Source organism: Triticum urartu, chromosome 5A (genome assembly GCF_056163025.1).
Source record: "Triticum urartu cultivar PI428250 chromosome 5A, HENAU_Tu73, whole genome shotgun sequence".
Classification (NCBI taxonomy): Eukaryota; Viridiplantae; Streptophyta; class Magnoliopsida; order Poales; family Poaceae; genus Triticum; species Triticum urartu.
In genome coordinates this window covers 622,233,037-622,257,594 of record NC_141877.1, presented here as the reverse complement: position 1 = coordinate 622,257,594, position 24,558 = coordinate 622,233,037, and the positions used below count along the sequence as shown (strand labels likewise).

The following is a 24,558-nucleotide window of genomic DNA, read 5'->3' as shown; positions in this document are numbered from 1 at the left end:
CAAAAGCGTGGGTGCCGGATTTTGATCCTGTTGAAGCGGCTCAAGGCTACCCCCACTTGAAGGAAGATGGCTCAGAATTCAATGAGGAGGACCTGAGAGCGATAAACCGGGAGGTGCACCCTCTAGCTTGCCAATTGGTGGAAGAGGCAGACTTGTCTCATTATCAAGCCCAATATGACAACCAGAACAAACGAGTGGCTGCACCAATTCCTGAAGCGGAGAATCTGATCCCTCCAATCCGTAAGCATACTTACGCTCCTGATATTGAACCGTCGTTGCTGATCCATGATGAAGCTGTCTTTCAAGCCTTAATGGGAATCGACTGGACAACTGTTGATTTCCAGCCACTGGGTAGGGAAGCTGAAGTTGAAGCGGCGCGGGATGACCCACAACCATCAGGCCAGGCTGGTGACCAAGCTTGAACCGGAAGCCGGTTTAAACTGCTTCTCCTTTGCGAAAAAACAATGATCTTATCTTGGGCACCGTGTTGCCTTGTAATAGGCTAGCCGATACTCTTGATTTTGATATGCCTTCGTGCATAATTACTGCAACTTGTTCTTCCTTTGGGTGATGAATTTTCCAAAGTATTTTCTGCCATCGTTGGGCATGAAGTTGGCTTGGCCAATCTTGAAGCGGAGGTTTATAAACCCACACTGTTGGAGGAGATAGCACCTCCTATATATATAATGCTGGTTTCCCATGTAAACCGTGTCGGGTTATAATAAAACACCGTGTTACTCCGTAGTAAGATGTTAATAAAAAATCAAACCGGGCAAATAGTCTCCGGATTAAAAATGGACCGTGTTCTGTCAATTGATAGTTTGAACCGGTTTAAAACTTTTTCGGTTTAAAAACGCAACAAAAAGAAAGAAATATCTATCAAAGAAAATTGTGAAGCAAAGGCAATGATAAAACCGTTTGCAAAAAGAGGCTTATTTGAGCCGATCAGATGGCGTTACCATGGTCGGACACGACCAAGCTCCCGATAGGTGTAGCTATGGTTCAAGTCAGCCAGGTCCCCAAATGAAACCGTGGCATTTATGCCGATCAAGAGGCGTGGCAATGGTTCGGGTTCGACCAAGCCCCCAAGTGATTCTGTGGCCTTAGGCCGATCAAGAGGCGTGACTGGTTCAGACTTGACCATGTCCCCAAGTGATCTGATGGCTTTCGCCTATCAAAAGGTGTTGCATTGGTTCGGATACGACCAAGCCCCCAAGTGATATTACATGATACTTTGAAAAGCTAACTCAAGGGGTAAACCGGAGGCCGTTTTAGAACAACTCCGTGTAACCACACATGATGTAAAAGAACAGATACCCCGCTTTAGCTGAGGTTCCGGTTTATTATATTAATCATAATATATACATCGTCGTAATATGTACATAAGTAGAGCCAATGGCTCAGGTATAGTAAGGCCGAAGATGAGCTATGTTCCACGGCCTGTTGGTCTCCTCCTCTGATGTACGTGAGTCTTCATACTCTCGAATATCGATCAGATAGTATGACCCGTTGTGCAGATTCTTGCTGATCACGAAAGGTCCCTCCCAAGGTGGGGATAACTTATGCATATCAGTCTGATCTTGGATGAGCCAAAGCACCAAATCTCCCTCTTGAAAGTTTCTGGTTCTAACTCGGCGACTGTGATAACGACGAAGATCCTGTTGGTAAATCGCCGAGCGAGCAACTGCTATGTCACGCTCTTCATCCAACCGGTCCAAAGCATCTTGCCGTGCTGTCTCGTTGTCCGCTTCAACATAAGCTGCCACACGAGGTGAATCATGACGGATATCACTAGGGAGAACCGCCTCCGCTCCATAGACCATGAAAAATGGTGTGTATCCTGTTGATCTGTTGGCTGTGGTATTGATGCTCCATAACACAGATGGTAACTCTTCTAGCCAACAACCCGGTGTTCTATGCAAAGGAACCATAAGCCGGGGCTTGATGCCTCTCAAGATCTCTTGATTAGCCCTTTCTGCTTGACCATTGGACTGTGGGTGCACTACGGATGAAACGTCAAGTCGGATGTGCTCCCGTTCGCAGAACTCCTTCATGGCACCCTTGGACAAATTGGTACCATTATCTGTGATGATACTGTGTGGAAAGCCAAACCGGAAAATCACTTTTTTGATGAACTGAACCGCCGTGGCCGCATCACACTTGCTAATAGGTTCTGCCTCCACCCACTTTGTAAACTTGTCAACCGCCACCAGGAGGTGGGTCTTCTTATCTTTGGACTTTTTGAAAGGCCCAACCATATCTAGCCCCCAAGTCGCAAACGGCCAAGTAATTGGAATCATTCTCAATTCTTGAGCCGGCACATGAGCACGTCTTGAAAACTTTTGGCAACCGTCACATCGTCTGACCAGATCCTCCACATCAGCATGAGCAGTTAACCAATAGAAGCCATGGCGGAACACTTTAGCCATCAAAGATTTTGAACTGGCGTGGTGACCACAATCTCCTTCGTGGATCTCACGCAAAATTTCATAGCCTTCTTCAGGAGACACACAACGTTGAAACACCCCTGATACACTGCAATGATGCAACTTGCCATTGACAATAGTCATGGACTTGGACCACCGGATTATCTGTCGGGCCAGAGTCTCATCCTCTGGTAACTCGCCCTGGTTTATGTACGCCAGGTAAGGAAGCGTCCAATCCGGAATGACATGAAGAGCTGCCACCAATTGAGCCTCCGGATCAGGAATAGCCAAATCCGCTTCACCAGGGAGCTTGACCGACGGGTTGTGCAGCACATTCAGAAAAACATTGGGCGGGACCGGTTTGCGCTGAGAGCCCAGCCGGCTTAAAGCGTCCGCCGCTTCATTCTTCCGTCGGTCCACGTGGTCCACCTGATAGCCTTTAAAGTGACCTGCAACAATATCCACCTCACGACGATATGCTGCATGAGTGGGTCCTTGGAATCCCAAGTGCCAGACACTTGTTGAGCCACGAGGTCCGAGTCACCGAAGCACTTAACTCGACTTAGATTCATCTCCTTAGCCATCCGGAGACCATGGAGCAAGGCTTCATACTTAGCTGCATTGTTAGTACAAGGGAACATTAAGCGGAGAATGTAACAAAACTTATCACCTCGTGGGGAAGTTAATACGACTCCAGCCCCCGAGCCTTCCAATTGCCTGGATCCGTCAAAATGGATGGTCCAATATGTGTGATCCAGCTTTTCTTCAGGTGCTTACAGTTCCGTCCAATCATTGATGAAATCAACAAGTGCTTGAGACTTAACCGCCGTCCGAGGCACATACTTCAACCCGTGGGGCCCAAGCTCTATAGCCCACTTGGCAATCCGGCCAGTCACTTCCCGGTTCTGGATGATATCCCCCAAGGGAGCAGAACTGACCACCGTAATGGGGTGCCCTTGGAAGTATTGCTTAAGCTTCCGGCTTGCCATAAAAACTCCATATATCAGCTTCTGCCAATGTGGATACCTTTGCTTGGACTCAATGAGTACCTCGCTGATATAATAGACCGGATGTTGAACCGGATGCTCCTTGCCTGCCTCTTTTCGCTCCACCACAATAGCCACACTGACCACACGAGCATTAGCAGCAACATATAGCAGCAACGACTCCTTGTCAATGGGAGCGGCGAGCACAGGCGAATTGGCCAATTGCCGCTTTAAGTCCTCAAATGCTTTATCAGCAGCCGAACTCCAGACGAATTGATCCGTGTTCTTCAACATCTGATACAAAGGGATTGCCTTCTCACCAAGGCGGCTGATAAACCGGCTTAACGCGGCAATCCGGCTTGCCAGGCGTTGACCATCATTGATACACTTCGGCTTAGCCAGGGAGGTGATGGCTGTGATCTTCTCCGGATTAGCCTCGATTTCCCTGTTGGACACCAAAAAACCCAATAACTTGCCTGCCGGTACACCAAAGACACACTTGGCCGGATTAAGCATCATCTTGTACGTCCTCAGGTTATCAAAGGTTTCCTTCAAGTCATCAACCAGAGTCTCCTTCTCCCTTGACTTAACCACGATATCATCCACGTAAGCATGTACATTACGGCCAATCTGCTTGTGAAGACAATTTTGTACACATCGTTGATAAGTTGCCTGGGCACTCTTGAGCCCAAAGGGCATAGACACATAGCAGAAGGCTCCAAAGGGAGTTATGAATGCCGACTTCTCCTGGTCCTTAACTGCCATTTTGATCTGATGATAGTCAGAATATGCATCCAAAAAACTCAAACGCTCACAACCCGCCATAGCATCAATAATTTGATCAATACGGGGGAGGGCAAAAGGATCTGCTGGACAAGCCTTATTAAGATCTATGTAATCCACACACATGCGCCAGGTGCCATTTTTCTTAAGGACCAACACCGGATTGGCAAGCCACTCAGGGTGGAAAACTTCAATAATAAAGCCATCTGCTAAGAGCCTGGCTACCTCTTCTCCAATCGCATTGCGTCTTTCTTCGTTAAACCGGCGGAGGAACTATTTCACCGGTTTGTATTTAGGATCCACATTAAGGGTGTGCTCAGCGAGTTGCCTCGGTACACCTGGCATGTCAGAGGGCTTCCATGCAAAAATGTCCCGATTCTCACGGATGAACTCGATGAGCGCGCTTTCCTATTTCGGATCCAAGTTGGCACTGATGCTGAACTGCTTGGACGGATCGCCAAGCACGAAGTCAACAAGCTTAGTTTCAGCTGCCGATTTGAACTTCAGGGCCGGATCATGCTCCGTAGTTGGCTTCTTTAATGGAGTCATGTCCGCCGGATCAACATTGTCCTTATAATACTTCAGCTCCTCGGTGGCACAAACCGACTCTGCGTAGGCCGCATCTCCTTCCTCGCACTCCAAAGCGATTTTATGGCTTCCGTGAACCGTTATTGTCCCCTTGTGACCCAGCATCTTGAGCTGCAAATACACATAACAGGGCCGTGCCATAAACTTGGCGTAGGCTGGTCGCCCAAACAGGGCGTGATATGGACTTTGGATTTTCACCACTTCAAACGTCAATGTTTCCGACCTGGAATCATGATCATCTTCAAAGGCCACTTCCAGAGCTATCTTACCAACAGGATATGCTGACTTGCCAGGTACCACACCGTGGAACACCGTATTGGACGGTTTGAGATTTTTATCTGTTAGTCCCATACGATGGAAGGTCTCATAGTACAAGATATTAATGCTGCTCCCTCCATCCATGAGCACCTTGGTGAACTTGTAACCTCCCACCTGAGGCGCCACCACCAGAGCCAACTGACCCGGATTATCAACCTGGGGAGGGTGATCCTCTCTGCTCCATATGATTGGCTGTTCAGACCAGCGTAGATAACGAGGCACGGCCGGTTCAACAGAGTTGACTGCCCGTTTCTGAACCTTCCGGTTTCGCTTGTCCAAGCTAGTGGTGAAGACATGGTACTGCCCACTATTCAAATGCTTTGGGTTGCTCTGGTAACCCGATTGTTGCTGCTGCTGGTTGTAACCACCCTGGTTGTTCTTATTATTTTGATTGTTATGTCCGCCCGGATTACCATTAAATCCTGAATTTCCTCCACCGTATCCCGGCCCGGATCCCGAGCCACCGCCGGAGCCGTGATCATACCGGAAAGCGTTAGAATTCTTGAACTCTTGCATAATGTAGCAATCCTTTCAAAGGTGGTTTGCTGGCACCTCCTTCATCCCATGTCTTGGACAGGGCTGGTTCAGTAGATAATTTAGACGGTCCGGGTTAGGGTTGGGTGCCCCATTGCGATTTGGCGGTTTATCCTTGCGTCGCTGGCCCTTGTCCTGCGCGTTGGTATTAGCCACAAAGTCCATATTACCATCCACTTTACGCTTGCCTCCGCTACCATTGCCTGCCGAGTGATGCTGCTGACCTTTGGAGTTGTGGTTCCTCTTTCCCTTCCCTACCTTGTCATCATCAGATTCGGGATCCTTGGTACTATCAGAATCAGCATACTTTACCAAAGCAGCCATGAGGGTCCCCATGTCAGTGCAATGGCGCTTCATCCGTTCCAACTTCAGCTTTAGGGGCCCAAACCGGCAGTTGCCTTCTAGTGTTATGACTGCAGTGTCAGCGTTGATGCGGTCTGATGAATGCAACACTTGTGAGACCCGGCGCACCCAATGAGTCGTCGATTCTCCTTCCTCCTGGACGCAGGCAGCTAAGTCCACTATCGACATAGGCTGCTTACATGTATCCTTGAAATTACTGATAAACCGGGCTCGTAATTGGGCCCATGAACTGATAGAATTGGCTGGTAAGCTTTTTAGCCAAGTACGGGCCGTTCCTTCGAGCATCATGGTGAAGTATTTCGCACATGCCGCATCATCCACATCAAGCATCTCCATGGCCATCTCATAGCTCTCCACCCATGTCTCTGGAGGTTGATCCGCCGTGTAATTTGGTACCTTGTGCGGGCCTTTGAAATCCTTGGGTAGGCGCACATTGCGTAAAGCGGGGACAAGGCAAGGCACCCCCAAAGGACTAGAAGTAACACCAGATTCGACCGAGATAGTTGGACGAACCGGCGTAAGCTACCGAGCCTGATACTGTGCGGCTAACTCGGCCTCCCTGCGCGCTCGGGCCCGGTCCACCACTTCCTGAGCATTATCAGCACCACCCGCCGGGTTGTTGCCGCGGGGTGCTCCACGTCGCTCATTACTTGACACTGCCGGTTCATCCATATGCCTGCTATAGCTCCGGCTTGGACGAGGGGTCGAGTGGATCTGGTCGCGGCTGTACGAGTATGCTTCCTGTTGGACCAAAGCTGTCCTAAGAAGCTCCTTGACCCGTCGCGTCTCTACCGCCTGCGGCAAGTTACCTTCAATTGGAATGGCCTCCGGCCGTGCAGCAGCGGCAACGAGATTGTCCATCGGGTTGGAGTAGTGACCCGGAGGTGTTGAAACAGCCTGAGGTATAACAGTGTTTTGACGAGGCAGATCCATCAGACGGGGCTGAACCGGCGCGCCGGTCCCAGGAGCTTCCGCCCGGTTTACCTCCAGCGGATTACTGGTTCCTGCTCCTGGGGTGTTGAAAAGGTCTCTGGCCTCGAAAACTGAAGGCAAACGGGATCGGTACTTCCTCTTCATGACTTCATGCGACGCGTTCTGGTCCAACATGAGCCTATAGGCTTGTGCGTCTAAAGCGGCCCGCTCTGCGGTCATCCTGGCATCCTCAGCTACCAAGTCTGCCTTGGCCTGGGTGATCTGTTCCCTCACCTTTGCAATCTCCGCGTTGTGGACGTCCTGATCCGCCGGGTTAGCTTTTGCCATAAGCACAGCCAATGCATCAAATAGATCTGATAGAGCTTGAGCCGGCGGGCGTACAGAGCCTCCTGCCCCGGCAGCCGTCGCCGCTACTGAACCGGAGGTTATTGGCGTAGCGGTCGAAGAATGAAGCGCTGATTGTATGCCGGCCATGAATATTCCAACTCGGTTGGGTAGATCAGAGGGGTCCGGAATACTGTCGCCATCGGAACGGCCCCCAATCCAGCCATCTTGTAGCGGATATAGAGATTCGGTTTCTCCGGTTGATGACTCGTCGCCGGAATAAACGACGGTCTCGCCGCGAGATTCCGATCCATCCTCATAACTTCCTCCATGGACGACTCCCACGAAGGCACGCTTCACGGCCGGTTTAACCCGGGCGGATCGCGCACGCTGAGCCGTTTCGACGGGGTCGGTGCAGATGTCCGGCTCAGGGCCCGGTTCACAGATCTTGCCGATGAAAACGTGTATGCCACCAAAGGGGACCCGGTACCCGTACTCAACTGAGCCGGCCTCGGGGCCCCAGCCTACATCGTCAATGTAGAGCTTGCCGCGACGACTCTTAGTCATCCAGCCCACAGCATAGCCCTCGAGTCCTTCAAAGCGGCCCTCCAAGAACTTGAAATCATCGTGCGATAGCCCCACGGTGAGCGCCAACTATCGTGGTTTTGTCACGGCAGATGTCCTCGTGAAAGGACTTAGTCGTGGAGCCATCGCAACGGGTTAGCTTGAAGAGGTTAAAGCGGACACAGGGACGCAAGAGAGTTTATACTAGTTTGGCCCCTTCGATGAAGGTAAAAGCCTACGTCTAGTTGTGATGGAATTGATGGGGTTTCGATGACTAGGGAGCAAACAAGCTTCGCCTAAGTCTCGAGTTGTTGTTTGTCGTCCTGAACCGCCGCCGGGTCGTCCCCTTATATCCACAGGTGACGCCCGTCGGTTCACAGAGTCCTAACACCGGCTCATATTCGTATCCGGGTTAGTCTCTCCTTATTCCTATCTTACACTACAAGTTTACATACAGATGCCGGTTTACGGCTACAAGTCTTAAACCGACTACGGGCCTCAGGCCCTCATCTATCTTCTTGGGCTTTAACACTCTTGAGTTACTGATGAAGTTAACCCGGCCCACATAGACCGGTTTACGCCCAATAGTAATATTCCCAACATAGAGTGTGTGGCGTGTGGATAAACATGGCAATTTAGCTCCCCAAAGAAAAGGGCATGAATAAAGGACCTCCAGTGTACCATGTCTTCGATTGGAAGGTATTCCAATCCTATTCGCGGTCCCGGTCACACAATCTTAAAAGAGGGCCCATAACGCCCTATCGCAAAGTTCGTGAGGGTCAGGTCACTCAATACCAAAAAGTATGGACCAAAACCCAGGATTTGCATTTCGGTGCACCCTCTCCCACTTTAAAATATATATAATTTATTTTTTTCACCATTGTTGTAGCAAATCCTCCCTAAGTTTACATGTAAAACCAAGGAACACCAAATCTGAGACAAAGAAAACCGAATCACCACCCGATTTGTCGGATTGATTGAGGAGACACGGCAACTAAATAGGGCGACCGTGGATGGCGGTACCTCAACCTTTCACCGTGCAGTCATTGGTTTCATTTTTTTTGTTGATAGCTAACCAAGGGCCGTTTGGTACAGTGCACTCATTGAGTGCACATGCTTACATACATTTGTAGTACTACATGCAATGGCACGCAGAATAATATTGGCTTGAAAAATAGGCAAGGTGATGCTGTAACATACTACTAATAACGTTTTCATCAGCTATAAGTTGCAAGTAACCACCACTCTTAACTACCATACAAGTAGTTTACCACTGCACGTACAGGAGTAAGACCAAAAATAAGCTGATGAATGGGTTCTTATGAAAAGGCGCTGTCCAAAATACAAGGTAACAAGAGCGTCAATTTGTAGACAACACATTACAAGAACTTTTTTTTAAAACGGAGGCAAAACCTTTGCCTCATCTAATTATAAAGAAGAGGGGGGGGGGGGGGGGGGGTAAAACAGAATTGAAAGGTCCATTACTCTTCAATAAACGGCACCATAACACAACAAGCCTATTCTCGCGGCATGATAGAACTCATTTTTAGCTTCATTCTTAATCATTGCCAAGGTCCTCGAAGGCAAGCTGGATTTGTCTTGGAAGACCCTCCCGTTCCTCTACTTTCAGAGTTATCATACCATCAACATTAGAAGTGTGGCCGTCGCCGTGGAACTTTTTTTAATATAATTTTTTATAACAAATTTCGAAAATAACTGACTTAATTTGTTAATTACAAATATATGACCCCGTTGAGGTACTCTTCCGCCTCAGTTAGGCCATAGAGAATGTCTTCCGGCATAGGCTGAAGAGCTAGGGCCGGAGAGTACTACTTCGCGTAAACAAATGACCCAAATAACTGAACTCTTCAGCTTTGCCAAGGCCAAGAAGTGTGTGTAGTGTCTCATCTCGCTGTTGTCATGCATGCATGAGAGTAAATGGCACTGGCGGTCTAAGAACTTGTTCTGCGAGTGCACTTTAGTCACACAATTTGCAAATCGGAAAAATCCATCACAGAACTTGCGTTGCGGGTGCATTTAAGTCACACACGCGAGCTGAACCGGTTCGGACACCTGGTTTTCTCTGTTCTGAGGTCACGTGGTGGATGTGGAGGGCTGTATTTTTACAGATAGCCCCCTGAACTCTCATGTAATGCCGCATTGATACTCCCTCCATTCTCATGGAGCAGCTAGACGGTGTCACCCATTAGCACATTGTGTGCACAGTTTCAGGAACTCTGTGTGACGGAATTTAGATCGATGCTAGAGAGGTAGCAGCAGAATTCAGACTGAATGTTGGAGAGTGATGTGCATCCACCCACCTGGTTCTATGGGGACTATGTCCGACACGACATTGCTCGCCGCGGCGGTGGCGGCGGGGGCTCACGGCGTGGAGGGGACGACGCGGTACACGCCGTCGAGCGAGTTCATCCTCTTGATGCTCTTGGCCGAGCTCAACTTCATGTTCATCGGGAGGGACTGCGACCGGTGCATGCCCGTCTTCTCCTGCCACCAAATTAGTTCAGATAAGTTCACGGTCGTCATAATCCAAACAAAGAAAAATAAAACTAGATCAAAATGCTTACAGCGGTGGCAGGAACACTCGGCAGCGTCTTGTTGGCGGTGTGCACGGAGGCCGAGAGCACGCCATCGTCCGCCGCCAGGAGCGACGAGGTCCTAGTGATCCTTTCACTGAAGAGCCTGGAGAGGGACGCCTCATAGCCTCTGACCGACGACTTGAAGCTGCCCCCTCCCGGCAGGACGGCGTGCGCTGCGGCGCCGGCGGCTTGCCGGAACAGAACCTGAGCCGGACTTTGTGCTGGCGTTGGAGCCCGGTGTTGCTGCTACAGCTTCTGGTGCCTCTGATGCCGCCGTCGGTGTGAGGGGCGCACTGCTCTCCGCCGGGATGTCGATGGAGTGGTGCGGCGGTCTCTTGGGCTACTGATCGTGAGGCGCAGTGCCTCCTCCTCCTTGCATTGGATTTGTTATTATAGTACTACTACTCTCCTGCAAATCGAAGAGGAGGAAGAAGAAGAAGCAGCAGAGGAAAGCTTCAGCTCAATTGAAAACAGGGTGAATCCACATGAATCATCTGGCGGACGCGCAAGTGAGTGACCAACTAAGATCAGCACATATGCATGTACCAGTACCGGCGTCGGTGAAGCGAGGTCTTTGGCGCCCGCCGTGCATGGCCTCGCATCCGGGACTCGAATGTCTTTCCTCAAGAGATGTGGCAGCGCGCCGAGCCAAAGATGCGGCCGGAGCGCGGGCGGGTTGCCATCGCCCGCACGGCTGCCATGCCGGCCATCAAGCAGGATTTCCACGGGCGTGTCTTGTACGCCACCACACCGTCGGCGATGACGGCCTGGCCGCGGACGAGCTCGATGAGGCAGCAGTGCTGCCTGTCTCCTCTCCCATCGGCAGCGAACAGAGGTAGTAACAATGCGGCGTTACGTGAGAGTTCAGGGGGCTATCTACAAAAATCCAGCCCTCCACAGCTGCCACGTGCGCCGCACGTGACCTCGGAACAGAGAAAACCGGGCGTCCGACCGGTTCAGCTTGCGTGTGTGATTTAAATGCACCCGCAACACAAGTTCTGTGATGGGTTTTTCCAATTTGCAAGTTGTGTGACTAAAGTGCACCCGCGGAACAAGTTCTTAGACCGCGAGTGCCATTTACTCCATGCATGAGCAGTGCTAACTCTCGAGCAGTAGACGAGACACTCCATAAATTTGTTTGGTCGACGGCCATGAACATGTACAAGCTAGCTATCCATGGCTGATCGATGAGCCTGTCTACTTTTAGTGCAGTGTGGTACGATTCCAGCTAGCTACTAGTAGTACTTGCATGTAAAAGTGACCTGATATAAATTCATGCACCATATTCCTGCTGGTACTACTAGAAATATAGGTACCTAGTGTTTTTTTGTTGAAACGCAAAACCGTGTACATGCTGACATGCATTTGTAGTCATGAGCACAACAAACAGGCAGTGCCAACCAGCACGCTACTGGCATGCAAAACGATAATGATACATTTACGAAGGCTAACGTAAATTTTTAAGTAACCTTCCCACAATAATTCTACCCCCTGATTTTAAGTGGGGTGAGCCTCACCTTTCTCGGACTCCAATCACAAATTGCCATCTGGCCTATTACGTTAACTATGTAAGAAAGATTACGTAGATGTAGCATTGTCACATGGGCAAAGTGATGATGTAACATACTCAATAGCATATTCATCGGTTACAAGTTGCTAGTAACTAGTACCACTCTAGCTACCAGGCAAGTAGTTTGCCACTATGTGATAACACCAAAAATAAGATGATGAATGGGTTCTCATGAAAAAGGCAGTGTCCCAAAATACAGGGTAACAAGGGCATCAATTTGTAGACAACACATTAACAAGCACTTGGATAGTTGAAAAAAGAACAAAACATTTCACAGAGCTGACAAGCTCGTATGGCAACATAACTGAGAGAGCCGAACTCTGCTTCTCCCCCTCCCACTCCATTCTTATGGGTGTTGCATATTCTTTTGTCTCTTACTTATGATGATCTCTACACATTTGCTCGTCTAGGTAGGACATCATGCCGGCCTACAACAAGAAGTCAACCACCAGCTCCACCTGCGGAGAGTAACTCCGCGTCTCCGCCGCATTCAGTGAGCCGTTCATCATCGTTCACAAGCCCTTGTGATTTGTAACTACTAGTCATCTGCGCTCCAAACCTCTATCCCTATGTGATTTTGTATACTCTGCACTTGTGGCTCCTGAACAGCGGTGTATGTGTGCTAAACAATGCCCCGTGGCTCCTGAACACTTGGTCGAGAGTTCTTCTAAATTTCTGAATATTGATGTGACAAGATGGATCGATGAATCAACGTGAACAATAGGTTCAGTAGCATCGGCGCATTGCCAAGAACCACACGCTATAAGTTGCTGAGAAGAAACGGAGGGATGCAAACAGTTGCTTGTGGACATAGGCAGTGGATTACTGGATTTGCTTTAACTACATGCGGAGGATGATCTCTGCAGGATGCCCTGACACTGTAGCACGAACGGCAGCGGCTGAAGCAGGCAAATGGGTTCAGAAACTGGGAGATGATGTTTAGTCAAGTAAATGTTCAGATTCTACTGTCTTCAGTGTTAGGCCCATCATCGGTCTATGACCAGAACACATGAAACGACTATGATCTCACCTGTATCCCTCTTTTTACACGGTTTTGGCCAAAACGTACAGGGCATGTATGTTTTCAGTTGATGGAAAATAGTACGAGCATCGGAGCATGTTTGGTTGATACCCAAAATTAACTACATTTTCCTTGCTAAATCGTGGCACGGTCAACAAGAGCAACTTCAAAGGGCCAACCCATTTCGTCCGCCTGCATCCGTTTGGATCGGCGCGGACAAAAGTGGCGGCCCAACACGCTGACCCAAACCCAAATCACGTCCGCGTCGCGTCCGCGCCGACGCATTTGCGGCCCAAATTTGCGTCTCAAATGTGTTAGCGCGGACATCGAACGGACGCTTCGCGCGCCTTCTAGCTATCCGCCGCGTCCTCACATGACAGCCGTCCAACTACCCGCTGCCCACGCGGTCAGCTTAATTTATGACGACGGGCCCACGCATCAGCGACGGCGCTTGTTCTTTTTTAAGCCGACCGTGCGGCGGGGCAGTCCTCATCCAAACTCGCCGTCCCCGTCTGCCCACCTTGCTCCCTCGTCACCGGCAAACCCTAGCCAGCACAACCACAGCGACGATGAGCCTCTTCTCTGGCGCCAGCGGCAGCAAGGTCAAGGGCAAGTCCCCCGCCACCCCTTTCCCCTCCGAGTTCCTCCCACCCCCGCCGGCGCCTCGCCGGCAGAGGCAGAACGTCAGCGTGCCAGTGCACCAGGCGGAGTGGCACTGGCAGAACCGCCGGCCTTCTTATCCGGACGTGACGCTGCCGCACGACTGGCATCTGGATCTAGATAGGATCCCAGTGTCGGCGGCGCCGCGGTCGGCTCGTGCTCACGCGGAGGAGGTGCGGCGCCGGCGGGCGCTGCTGACGCCGGAGCAGCGCCTCGACAATGCCTACTCAACCGACTCGCCCAACTGGGCGAGGTGGTTCGCCTTCGAGCACGAGGAGGCGAGGCGATGGGGCGTGCGCGAGGTCGACCGGAGGGAAACGCCGCTGGTCGTCCGCGAAGAGGACCAGGCGGCCCTTGCGGCCGTCTACCGGGAGAGCGAGAAGGACGAGCGGCGCAGAGCGGAGGCGGCGGAGGCGGATGCGGAAGAGGAGGCCCGCTACGAGACGGCAATGGCGCAGGCCCTTGCCCTCTCCGCGGTGGGCGACAGCGTGGTGCCGCCGTTGGCCCCGCCGTCCCTCAACAAGCCGGAGCCGCAGCCGGAGCCCGAGCCCGAGCCCATCGCGCGCTTCTTCTGGAATGGAGTGGTGCGCGAGTGAGTGTCTGCGCCACCGGTTTGGCTGGGGGTTACGCCGGCGCAGGAGCAGGCCTACCTCGAGATGTGGCGCCAGCGCCGGCTGGCAGAGGAGCGCCGTCAAGGCGAGTACGAGAAGATGCTCGAGCGCGACCTCGAGGAGGAGGCGTGCGAGGCTGAGGAGGAGGCGCGCCAGGCCGCGGCTGCACAGGCGGCCGCACAGCCCCCCGCCCGGCACTGCCTGCACCGGCACTGCCCGACATTGCGGCGCTCTGGAACACGGCGTTCGCCTGGGCCGGGCCGGCGCCGATGCTCATCGACCTCACGGACCCCGAGGACGACGACGACGCCTAGGGCAGCGCGCCGCCTTGTAGTTTAGGCTGTTTTTATTTTTTTAATGCAAATGTGGACGCGTGGACTCTCGCCGGCCTTCGTGGCCGGCTTTAATGTTTAATTAATGTTGTTTCTCTTTTTTTAAATATGCATGTGTTTATATTTTTGACGCCGTCAAAATGGGCCTCAGGCCAACGTTGGGCGGAGACGCTGACCCAAATGCGGAAGCGGACATCCGTGTCCATCTGGCTGACCGAAACAGATAAAAAACGAACGAAATTGCTGTCCATTTGTGTCGGTCTGTTGGGATTGCTCTAAAAAACTGAGCTTCGGATGCGTACAAACATACTAGGGTTGTACGCATCCGAAGCAAGCAAGTGACATTTCAGCATGACACCTGAAAGTCTACCCTCGAACTTCTTGTATGCACCAAGTAATGCGTGGCGGTTCCATGTTCGATTAATTAACCAGAACCTGCAGCAATTAGTTCCGAGGTTAGACAACCTAACGACCGGTAGTTTGGTTCAGCAGTGACCTCATCACCTGTACCATCAGGGAAGACGAGGTGACGGGAGCAGGCAAGTAATATAATTCAGCGCCAAACAAAACCTGGTCTGTGTAGTTAGCTTCAGTCCATCTGTTTATTATTTGGTCGAGGGTTGGTGCATATTGGCTTCAGTTTGTACGTTGGGCGATGCGATTCATCCATCCCCTTTCGTCCATCGTTTTAAGGTCGATCTCATCGCGCCATTTTACTGCCGTTTAGGTGAGGCAGCACTGTCAGAAAGGAAGAAGACTTCACATAGAAACCAATTTAAACTGACCCTCGGGGTCGGGACGCGCACCCTTATCAACGTATTGATCTCTCACTAAAATAAGGTTAAGCTTCTCATCAACTATACATACAGACGGTAATACAGTGAGAGATCTTGGGATGGAGAGTGAGAGAAAGATTGCAGATGAGGATTGGCTTCGGTATGGAGGTGAGGACCCGTTAGGGCTGAGAGAATCATGGATCAAGGCAAGAAAAGCAGTGAGTACGTATGTGGTGAAAAGGAAGGCGACTCTAGCGAATCAAAAAATCCCCCGAGGTGGGGATCAGGATCACGGGCTAAGGAAAATGAGAGATAAGATGGAGCAGATGAGAGAGGATTGGGGGAGCAAATTTGTGGAAAGAGATCATGATCTCAAGGAAAGGGTCTACGGGGAATCAAAATATGCTGATCCACCAGACAAAGGAGGCGGCCTATATCCAATTCGTAGCGAAATACAAGAGCAACCAGTTGCAGGAAATCAGAGTGAATCACCCCTCGTGGATGGATTGCCAGTTGAAGAGCCAAGTATTGGGGGTATAAATTTCCACAGCGCGGGGGTGGAAGAACCCCAGATCCAATCACACGCTTTCTTCAGAGAGAGAACCCTAACCATGGCGTCCCAGGAGCTTCGCAAGAACAAGGAGCCGATGAACCAGGGCGAAGAGGTGGCCTCGAACGGCAAGCTTGGGCAGGGCGCGAGGCCCATGGAGCGCGGCGGGCCTTCTCATGGCCGTGGCGATCCTGCACGGGCAAGGCGAGGTGACGTCCCAGGGAGCGAGGTATGGAGGATCCGGTGCTGGTGTGGCTCCTGTTTTCCCTGTCAGTATGGATGTGCAGGCCCCGAATGTTGTATCCCTGGACCTGTCAAAGGAGAGGGCTGCCATGAGATCGCGGTGGCTTGCCATTGGCTTGTTATTCTCGGTTCAGCTCTTCAGCGTCGGGGGGCTCTTCCAGGAGTTGAGGAACAAGTGGGGGTTGAGGGGGCGCCTCAACTACTCGCCGCTAAAAAACAACCGCTTCCTGCTTGAGTTCGAGCGCGAGGGAGATCGTCGCTTCATCCTCAACAATGGGCCCTGGACACACCGCGGCGATCCGTTCCTGATGGTGGCGGTGGACGGAACTGCCAGGCCGGGCGATGTGGAGGTCGCCCACATGCGAGTAAATTGCTGAAAACCACCACATTTGTGGCAAGGATACTGCAAAACCACCACTTTTGTCAAAAATTTCAAAAAACCATCACTTCCTCGGCAAGTGAGTAACAAAAACCACTAAACGTGCTGTGAGCCGCAACTAACTGAGAATCTGACTTATCGGGCCCACCTGTCGGAGCCACGTGGCAAAGGGCAAACGACAAAGCGGAAACAGCCATTAGGACCCCGCTAGTTAAGCCCAGCGCGCGCACGTTAGGGCATTCCTCCCCAACCGCTCTCTTCTCTGCTCTGCTCCTTCCTTCCTCGCGTCACACCTCCCGCCGTCGCCGCCGCCGTCGCGAGCAGCTTCGCACCGCCGATGGGAGGGGAGACATGGTTTCTTGGTCTGAGCCTTCCGACTGTTCCGACTCTTCCTCTGACGATGTGAGCTGGGTAAGATTCTGCTCTTGTGCATCTAGGGTTAGGGTTAGGGAGAAAGGGGAATTTCTTCCCGATAGCAATTGACTTCATTTTCCCTCTGCCTAGGTACCTGCCAAAATGGAGTGCACGGAATGGAGCGACATTGCTTTGAATCATCCTGCACGTTGTGAGCATCGTGCGCCCTGTGAGAAGTTTGTTGCTTTTGAATGGACTGACAGTGGCAGGAGGTTCCTGGGGTGTGGAAAAAGGTGATTTTTTGACCAGTTCAATTACTTCTTGAAGTGTTGAAGTGATTTTGTGAAACATGTGAATTCATTACTGATAGAATTGGTCTGAAATATGTGAATCCACTGAAGTGCTGAGTTGACTGATACAATAAGTCTGAAATTAGGCAGTAAAGTATATATCTCTGGCCATAAATCTTGATACAATAGCAGTAGGCAGTGGAGTACTTTTGTACATTAAGTCTGAGATTAGGCAGTTTCCAATTTCCTGTAGGTTGTGGCCATTCTGTTTTTAAATCATTTTAGCTCTATATTTGCTATCTAGGAGTAGGCAATGCAGTACTAGAAACATGGATAATTAATGGATTGTTGTTTTTTATTTTTATCACTAATGTTTTTAGAAATTGGTTTAATTATATTTCCTTTGTTCATACATTCATAGGATGTACCCAAGTGCAACTTTGTGGACTGGATTGACCCAGAGTGGCCAGTCCAATTGAAGCAAGCTTTAAATACCATCTGGACTATGCATGAGGAGGAGTTGACCAATAGGTTGAGGCAGAATGTTGTTAATGCTGAAGAAGTAGTGAAGGTAATGGAAGAGAAGAGGAAGATGGAAAATGACCTGAGGTTTTTTAAAGTTGACTTTGCCAAAATGGTGGCTGACAAGGAGGATGCAATTACCCAGTTAGGCAATGCAAGGTTGGTTATTAGTGACCTGAAGGAACAGATCGAGAGAAAGAACTTGGCTGACAAATCAGACACTAACATTCATCAAGTGCTGAGCGCCAAAGCAGAGGAAGAGAGAGACCAAGAGAAGGAAGAGAAGTTGAAGCTTGTGCAGGAGATGGACAAGATCAAGCAGGAGAGGGCCATGCTGTTGGAGGAGAAGGAGAAGTGGAAGCAAGAGAAAAGGCACCTGGAGTACACTATAGGTGATCTGTTCAAAGAGAAGGAGGCCACCAAGGGGAAGATCAGGAAGATCAAAGAGATAGTTGATGAATGATTCAATGTTATTGTAGTTGTATCTGCTAGAGTACTCTATCTGCTATTTGTGGCACTAAAAGTGCAAGACATTTGTACTGAATTTAAGCTGGATTAATTTGTGTTGCTGGATAATGCTATTATTTTGTGTTGCTGGATTAATTTGTGTTGCTGGATAATGCTATAAATTTGTGTTGCTGGATTAATTTGTGTTGCTGGATAATGCTATTGATGTAGATGTAGATGTACTCCAGGTCTTCCATATTTCTGAGGTATTTTAGCATCATCAGCAGGGGATGTAGATGTAGATGTATAATTAGAAGTACCAATTATTGTTTAGGGAGTAGGTGGTTTTTCTTGTTTTTTGTTTAGGGAGTAGGTGGTTTTGGTTGTTTTTGTTTAGGGATTAGGTAGTTTAGGTTGTCGTCGAGGGTTCGATGACCCCAAATCTAGGGTAAGGTAGTTTAGGTTGTCGTCGAGGGTTCGATGACCCCAAATGTAGGGTAGGGTAGTTTAGGTTGTCGTCGAGGGTTCGATGACCCCTATTCTAGGGTAAGGTTGTTTTTGTTGTCGTCGAGGGTTCGATGACCCCAAATGTAGGGTAAGGTTGTTTTGGTTGTCGTCGAGGGTTCGATGACCCCAAATGTAGGGTAAGGTTGTTTTCGTTGTCGTCGAGGGTTCGATGACCCCAAATGTAGGGTAGGGTAGTTTAGGTTGTCGTCGAGGGTTCGATGACCCCTATTCTAGGGTAAGGTTGTTTTGGTTGTCGTCGAGGGTTCGATGAGCCCAAATGTAGGGTAAGGTTGTTTTGGTTGTCGTCGAGGGTTTGATGACCCCAAATGTAGGGTAAGATTGTTTTGGTTGTCGTCGAGGGTTCGATGACCCCAAATGTAGGGTAGGTTAGTTTAGGTTGTCGTCGAGGGTTCGATGAGCCCAAATGTAGGGTAAGGTTGTTTTGGTTGTCGTCGAGGGTTCGATGACCCTTGTTCTATGGTAGGGTAGTTTAGGTTGTCGTCGACGCTTCGATGACCCATATTCTAAGGTTGTACAAGAATGACCCAAAACCCACAATAATCCTGCTACACTAACAGCATTTATGCACTCAAAACCAACAATAATTCTGCTACAATTACAACATTTAGGCTGCACTCAAAACCAACAATAATTCTACTACAATAACAACATTTAGGCTTCACCAAAAGCCCACAATAATTCTGCTAGATCAACATAACTCCACAACAGCATGAAGGCTTGATCACACATAACAGAGGTTCACATAACATAAATACCACATAGGTTTTTAGGACTCAAATTGAAACATAGGTTCACAGGACTGAAATTACCACATAGGTTCAGATGACTCAAATTACACAGGTTCACATGACTCAAATTGAAACACAGGTTCAAAGGACTCAAATCATCACACATCCAAGTTTCTCAAGACAGATACATGGGTTATAGCCCCAAAAGTTTCAAGCACTGGCAGATATCAAAGTTCACACATTTCCACTTGCTGCGAAGTAGCTCTTCAGTCTTGCATATTTCTGAGGTTTCTTCCTTGAACCTGTTGCAGCATTTGATGCTCCACCAACTCTTCCACCTCTCATTGACCTCTGTTTTTTAGCAGCAGCAGCAACAGTTGATGTAGATGTAGAAGTACCAGCAGCAGAAGAAGTCCCTTCTTCACATGGAGGCCTAGCTGCTGGCCTTGGTGCTGAGAAAGCAGCCCTTGGTGCCCTAGGAGCAGCTCTTGGTGCCCTAGGAGCAGCTCTTGATGCCATAGGAGCAGCTCTTGGTGCCATAGGAGCCACAGTAGCATCAGGTGGAGTGTAGGATTCTGCCTTTTGCCTTCTCTTTTCCTGCAGTTTTTAAAACAAACAGAAATTAAAATCTACATAAGCAAAATCAGATACAACGATGAAAAAATATGTACCATGCTTCTATTTTTCCTCATCTGCAGATCAGGCCTCAAAGGTTATCCACAATTAGTAAACCTGTGGCCCATTAACCTACAGTTGCCACATCTGATTGTAGCCATCCTAGAGGTATCTTTTGGTTTAGGCACTTCAAACCTTCCCTTCTTCCTCTTTTCTTCTTTTCTTCCACTCTGGTCCTCTTTGTGGAATACAGGAGGCTCAATATCAGGTTTTCCTGACTTGACCCAAGCATCTTCTCCAAGAACTGGATACACTATTGGTTTGTATGCCTCCAAATACATTGCTTTCCTCAAGAAAGGACTTACAAAATCCTCAGGTTGCATCTTGGCCTTGTAAATTGCACTGCAAGCATGGTTGCATGGCAAACCTGACATGTCCCACTTCCTGCATCCACAAGTGTGCTCCTCAAGGTTCACAGCATAGGTCTTTGGCCCACTGCTTACTTGCCACAGGTTAGGCCCTGCCCTAATTGCTTTGCAATCTCTTTGAAACTTCTTGCTCATCTCCAGCTGCTCTGCATATGTTGGAGCTATTTCCCATCTAGAAGCTGCTGCACTTTCTCTTTTTCCATCAAACCTGACTAGCAACTTGTCTTTGATTCTATTAATCATTGTCACTATTGGTTTGTTTCTAACATCCAAGATATATTTATTGAAGACTTCACTTATGTTATTAACCACCAGGTCTGTTTTGCAATTTGTGTCCATTTCATGCCTAGCCCATGTGTGTACTGGAATACCAGATAACCACCTCCATGCATCCTCACACCCATTCTTCAAATTGGCCATGGCTACATCAAAACCATGCTTTGTGTAGGAATAGCTAGCAATGTCCATGCATTTTTTCAGATCTTCACCTCTAAATCCAGCTCTTTGAAAATTTGCATAAATGTGCCTTAAACAAAATCTTTGTGGGTAGTTTGGAAATACAGCATTGACAGCATTAAGCAGGCCCTGATTTCAACCAAAAATAAAGTAACTAGGTTTCAATCTTAAGTTCAAACAATCACTAACTAATAAACAAAAACAATTTGAGCATACTTAAGGCAGAAAAGAAAGTAACTAGGTTTCAATCTTAACTTCAAACAATCACTAACTAGGTTTCAATCTTAAGTTCAAACAATCACTAACTAGTAAACAATTAGAGCATACTTAAGGCACAAAAGATAATATGTAGGTTTGAAAGAGAACATAGAGCACTGACCTTCTGCCTATCTGACATGATGGTGTATTTGCCAAACTTCCCCTCTTCTGTGCCTCCCAGAGCATACTTAAGTTGGGTGAGAAACCAGCTCCAACTGGGTGTGTCCTCCACTCCTACAATTCGAAAAGCAATGGGATACATGTTGTTGTTGGCATCCCTACTAGTAGCTGCTAGGATTTGTGCTCCGGTTGTAAGCTTTATGAAGCATCCATCCAAACCAATGAAAGGCCTACATCCATTTAGAAAACCCTCCCTAGGTGCATTGAGACAAAAGAAAAGACCATGGAACCTAGGACCTGGATGTGGGTTTTCATTTGTGCTTTTAGGAGTGACAGTTGTGACAATGCATCTAGATCCTGGATTGCATAATTTAACTGTTTCAATGTAATCTGACAACCTATGGTACTGCTCCTTATGATCCCCTAGGACAATTTCCTTTGCTACCTTTTTAGCTCTCCATGCCATCATCTTTGGAACTTCAATTCCAAATTTCCTCTTTGCCTTGTCCACCAATGCTGGCACAGTTGTGTTTGGGTCTGATCTGATTGTCTCTAAGATACTGCTTCCTAGCCACTTTGAGCTCACTTTACTATGTTTGTCACTAGTTGGGCAAGTATGTTCTGCTCTGAACTTCTTTACACAAAATGTGTGCTCATTCTTGATCTGAGAAGCAACAGTATAAAAAGGACATCCTTTGTCCTTGTGGTCACACCAAGCAATGACCCTGTCTTTGCAGTTCCTGTGATATCTGAAAGACCTCAGCTGCTTGATGTGAAAGTTAAGTAGAGCACTCCTAAATTGGTACACATCTTTGAAACATAGCTTCAAACAAAATTGCTGTTCTGGATTGAGTCTGCTTTCATCATACCATTTTCTTGGCTTTGCCTTCTCTGCTCTTGTTTTCCTTCCTGAGGGAATAATAAAAGACATAGGCTCATTGCCATCATCATCCTCCGAGTCCAAAAAACAAGATTTTCATCCTCATCACCTGAGGGAAACCAGTCAGGCTCAATTGGATCATTGGCTGATGAGTGTGTTCTTGTTGTTGGGCCCACTCTCTTTCCAATCTTAAGCACAGGCTGCTGCAATACTCCATCTTCATTCAAATGTTCTTCTTCAGCTACATTTGGAGCTTGTTCACTGTGCTCTTCCTCTTCCTGCTCCTCAGGAACATCATAGATGTCCTTTGGTTCTGTGTCACCCTCAAAGTGCAGTGCTGCCTTCTTCATATCTGCTACAGTTGACTATAGGTCTGCACTATCTTCATTAGAGCTATTTTCCTCCTCACTTTCTGAATCCAAATCCATGTCATCCATGTCTGCATAATTGGCCCTGTCAGGAGGTGGCATAGTTTGGATGGGCTGGAAATTTACACTCTGTTGTGTGGCCAGGAACAAATTTTCATTTGTGCCTCTGCCTGAACTTGAACCAACATAATCACCAAATTCCTTATGGGCCACACCATTTTCACTTACTGCAAACACTATATCAGGATCACTGCTATATTCTTCATCAGATATTTGAATTGGTTCTGCTGCCTTTCTCTTTCCCTTCTTTGCTGGAGACAAAACAATTGCGTGCTGCCTCTTGCCCTTAGTAACTGACAATGTTATCCTCCTGATGTCCTGGTATTGCTTAAGCATTTCATCCACCTTAATCTGGCTGTCAAGCAGTTTAAAACCATCCAATCCTATTCCACCACATCTCATGTAATATAGGCAGTCTGAAAAACTATACCCATTGTCAAGCAGCACATACATAAGATTGTAATATCTTATGTCTTTCTTAAAGAACTTTGTCCTGATGTATTTAATCCCTTCAAAATCAATATGCACGTCCCACTTCTCATAGCTCGACCTACAATACCAATTAAAATGTACAAGTTACTATAACATAAATTTGAACAACACATAGTACAACTAGAATGTAATCCTAATAGTGTAATTACCTAAATTTGTACAACACAAGTACACTGCAATCCTAACAATGTAAATATGCACAACAATTGTAGAGCAAGATAATTGTAGGTTCTAGTCTATACTCAAACCCTAGTCAGGACTAAATTCAGAGGCAATACAAAACCCTAGATCGACCTAAACCTCAAGAACGAAAATTCAGAGGCAGAAGGAGCTTGAGATAGAGGATGTACGTGTCGTCGCCGGTGTTAGTAGGGACGACTGCTGCTTCAGACGGCGACCGCGCCGCAGCGAAAGCCTTGCCTACACGGCAAGAAGATGGCGGCTCTTCCTCATCGGGTTGGTCTCCCGCGCCTTCAGCTTGAATGGATCTGGATCCAAATGGAGCAGCAAGCGGCGCCGCCGCCGCCGTCGTCGCCGCCGCCCCCGCAGCCGCCCCCGCAGCCGCCGCACCCGCCCTCTGCCCGCGCCACGGCGATAGCGGGCTGTCCTCTGAGGAGGAGGACTCATAGTCGACCCCAAGCAGGTCCCGCCCGCGACTCCGTCTGGATCTGGAGCCGCTGTCGTCTCCACCCTCGACATCGCCGGAGGGAGTAGTTGCCATGGTTGCGCGCGCAACAGAGAAGAGAGGGAGGGGGATGAGAGCACCAGGGCCAGCGCGCTGGGCTTAACTAGCGGGGTCCTAACGGCCGTTTCCGCTTTGCCATTTTCCCTTTGCCACGTGGCTCCGACAGGTGGGCCCGATAAGTCAGATTCTCAGTTAGTCGCGGCTCACAGCACGTTTAGTGGTTTTTGTTACTCACTTGCCGAGGAAGTGGTGGTTTTTTGAAATTTTTGACAAAAGTGGTGGTTTTGCAGTATCCTTGCCACAAATGTGGTGGTTTTCAGCAATTTACTCCCCACATGCCGATCTGGGCGTGCATCTTTGATGCCCCCCCCCCTCCGCGATCATGTTCTTCGAGCAGGTAGCGCGTGAGATAGGAGCAAAACTTGGTGAGGTACGTGAGGTGGACTCAGACATCGAAGGGAGGATTTGGGGTGAATCCATTCGGATCCGGATCAAGCACGATGTGGACGAGCCTCTCCGTAGCAAGATGGAATTCCATGATCATGCAGAAAATGAGGTGTACTTTCTTAATGTAAAATATGAGAGATTACCTCATTTTTTGTTGCTTTTGTGGTTACCTTGGGCATGGCCAACGTGAATGTAAGCTGCCCGCAGAATTCCAAGAGATGAGATTCTCGACAGCATTGCGAGCCTCCCCATTCAAGAGAAGTAGCATGAGAGGAGGTTTTGTAGTCCCTGAGACTAGTAGTGCTAGGCGTTTTCTTCTGTT

The 24,558-nt window shown here is 48.9% G+C and overlaps 2 protein-coding genes across 2 annotated transcripts; one reads left to right on the top strand and one right to left on the bottom strand.

Moving 5' to 3' along the window:
* Positions 1-10,201: 10,201 nt before the first annotated feature.
* LOC147973454 (uncharacterized) lies at positions 10,202-11,008 on the bottom strand. The gene is made up of 3 exons (XM_087524688.1): positions 10,963-11,008; positions 10,405-10,637; positions 10,202-10,324 (listed from the first exon to the last, which is right to left on the bottom strand). The coding sequence occupies exons 1-3, from the start codon at positions 11,006-11,008 to the stop codon at positions 10,202-10,204; spliced, it is 402 nt and encodes a 133-aa protein (XP_087380814.1).
* Positions 11,009-16,909: 5,901 nt separating this feature from the next.
* Positions 16,910-18,187, top strand: LOC147973453 (uncharacterized). Its single transcript, XM_087525007.1, has 3 exons — positions 16,910-16,969; positions 17,063-17,204; positions 17,622-18,187. The coding sequence occupies exons 1-3, from the start codon at positions 16,910-16,912 to the stop codon at positions 18,185-18,187; spliced, it is 768 nt and encodes a 255-aa protein (XP_087381133.1).
* Positions 18,188-24,558: the final 6,371 nt, after the last annotated feature.

Excerpts from the sequence above, each read along its gene's own strand:
- LOC147973454 (XM_087524688.1), bottom strand. The coding sequence starts at position 11,008 with ATGCACGGCGGGCGCCAAAGACCTCGCTTCACCGACGCCGGTACTG. Across the intron at positions 10,638-10,962 it reads CTTCACCGACGCCGGTACTG|CACAAAGTCCGGCTCAGGTT; the intron begins GTACATGCATAT and ends CTCCAACGCCAG. Across the intron at positions 10,325-10,404 it reads CGAGTGTTCCTGCCACCGCT|GAGAAGACGGGCATGCACCG; the intron begins GTAAGCATTTTG and ends ATTTGGTGGCAG.
- LOC147973453 (XM_087525007.1), top strand. The coding sequence starts at position 16,910 with ATGGTTTCTTGGTCTGAGCCTTCCGACTGTTCCGACTCTTCCTCTGAC. Across the intron at positions 16,970-17,062 it reads CCTCTGACGATGTGAGCTGG|GTACCTGCCAAAATGGAGTG; the intron begins GTAAGATTCTGC and ends CCCTCTGCCTAG. Across the intron at positions 17,205-17,621 it reads GTTCCTGGGGTGTGGAAAAA|AGGATGTACCCAAGTGCAAC; the intron begins GGTGATTTTTTG and ends TCATACATTCAT.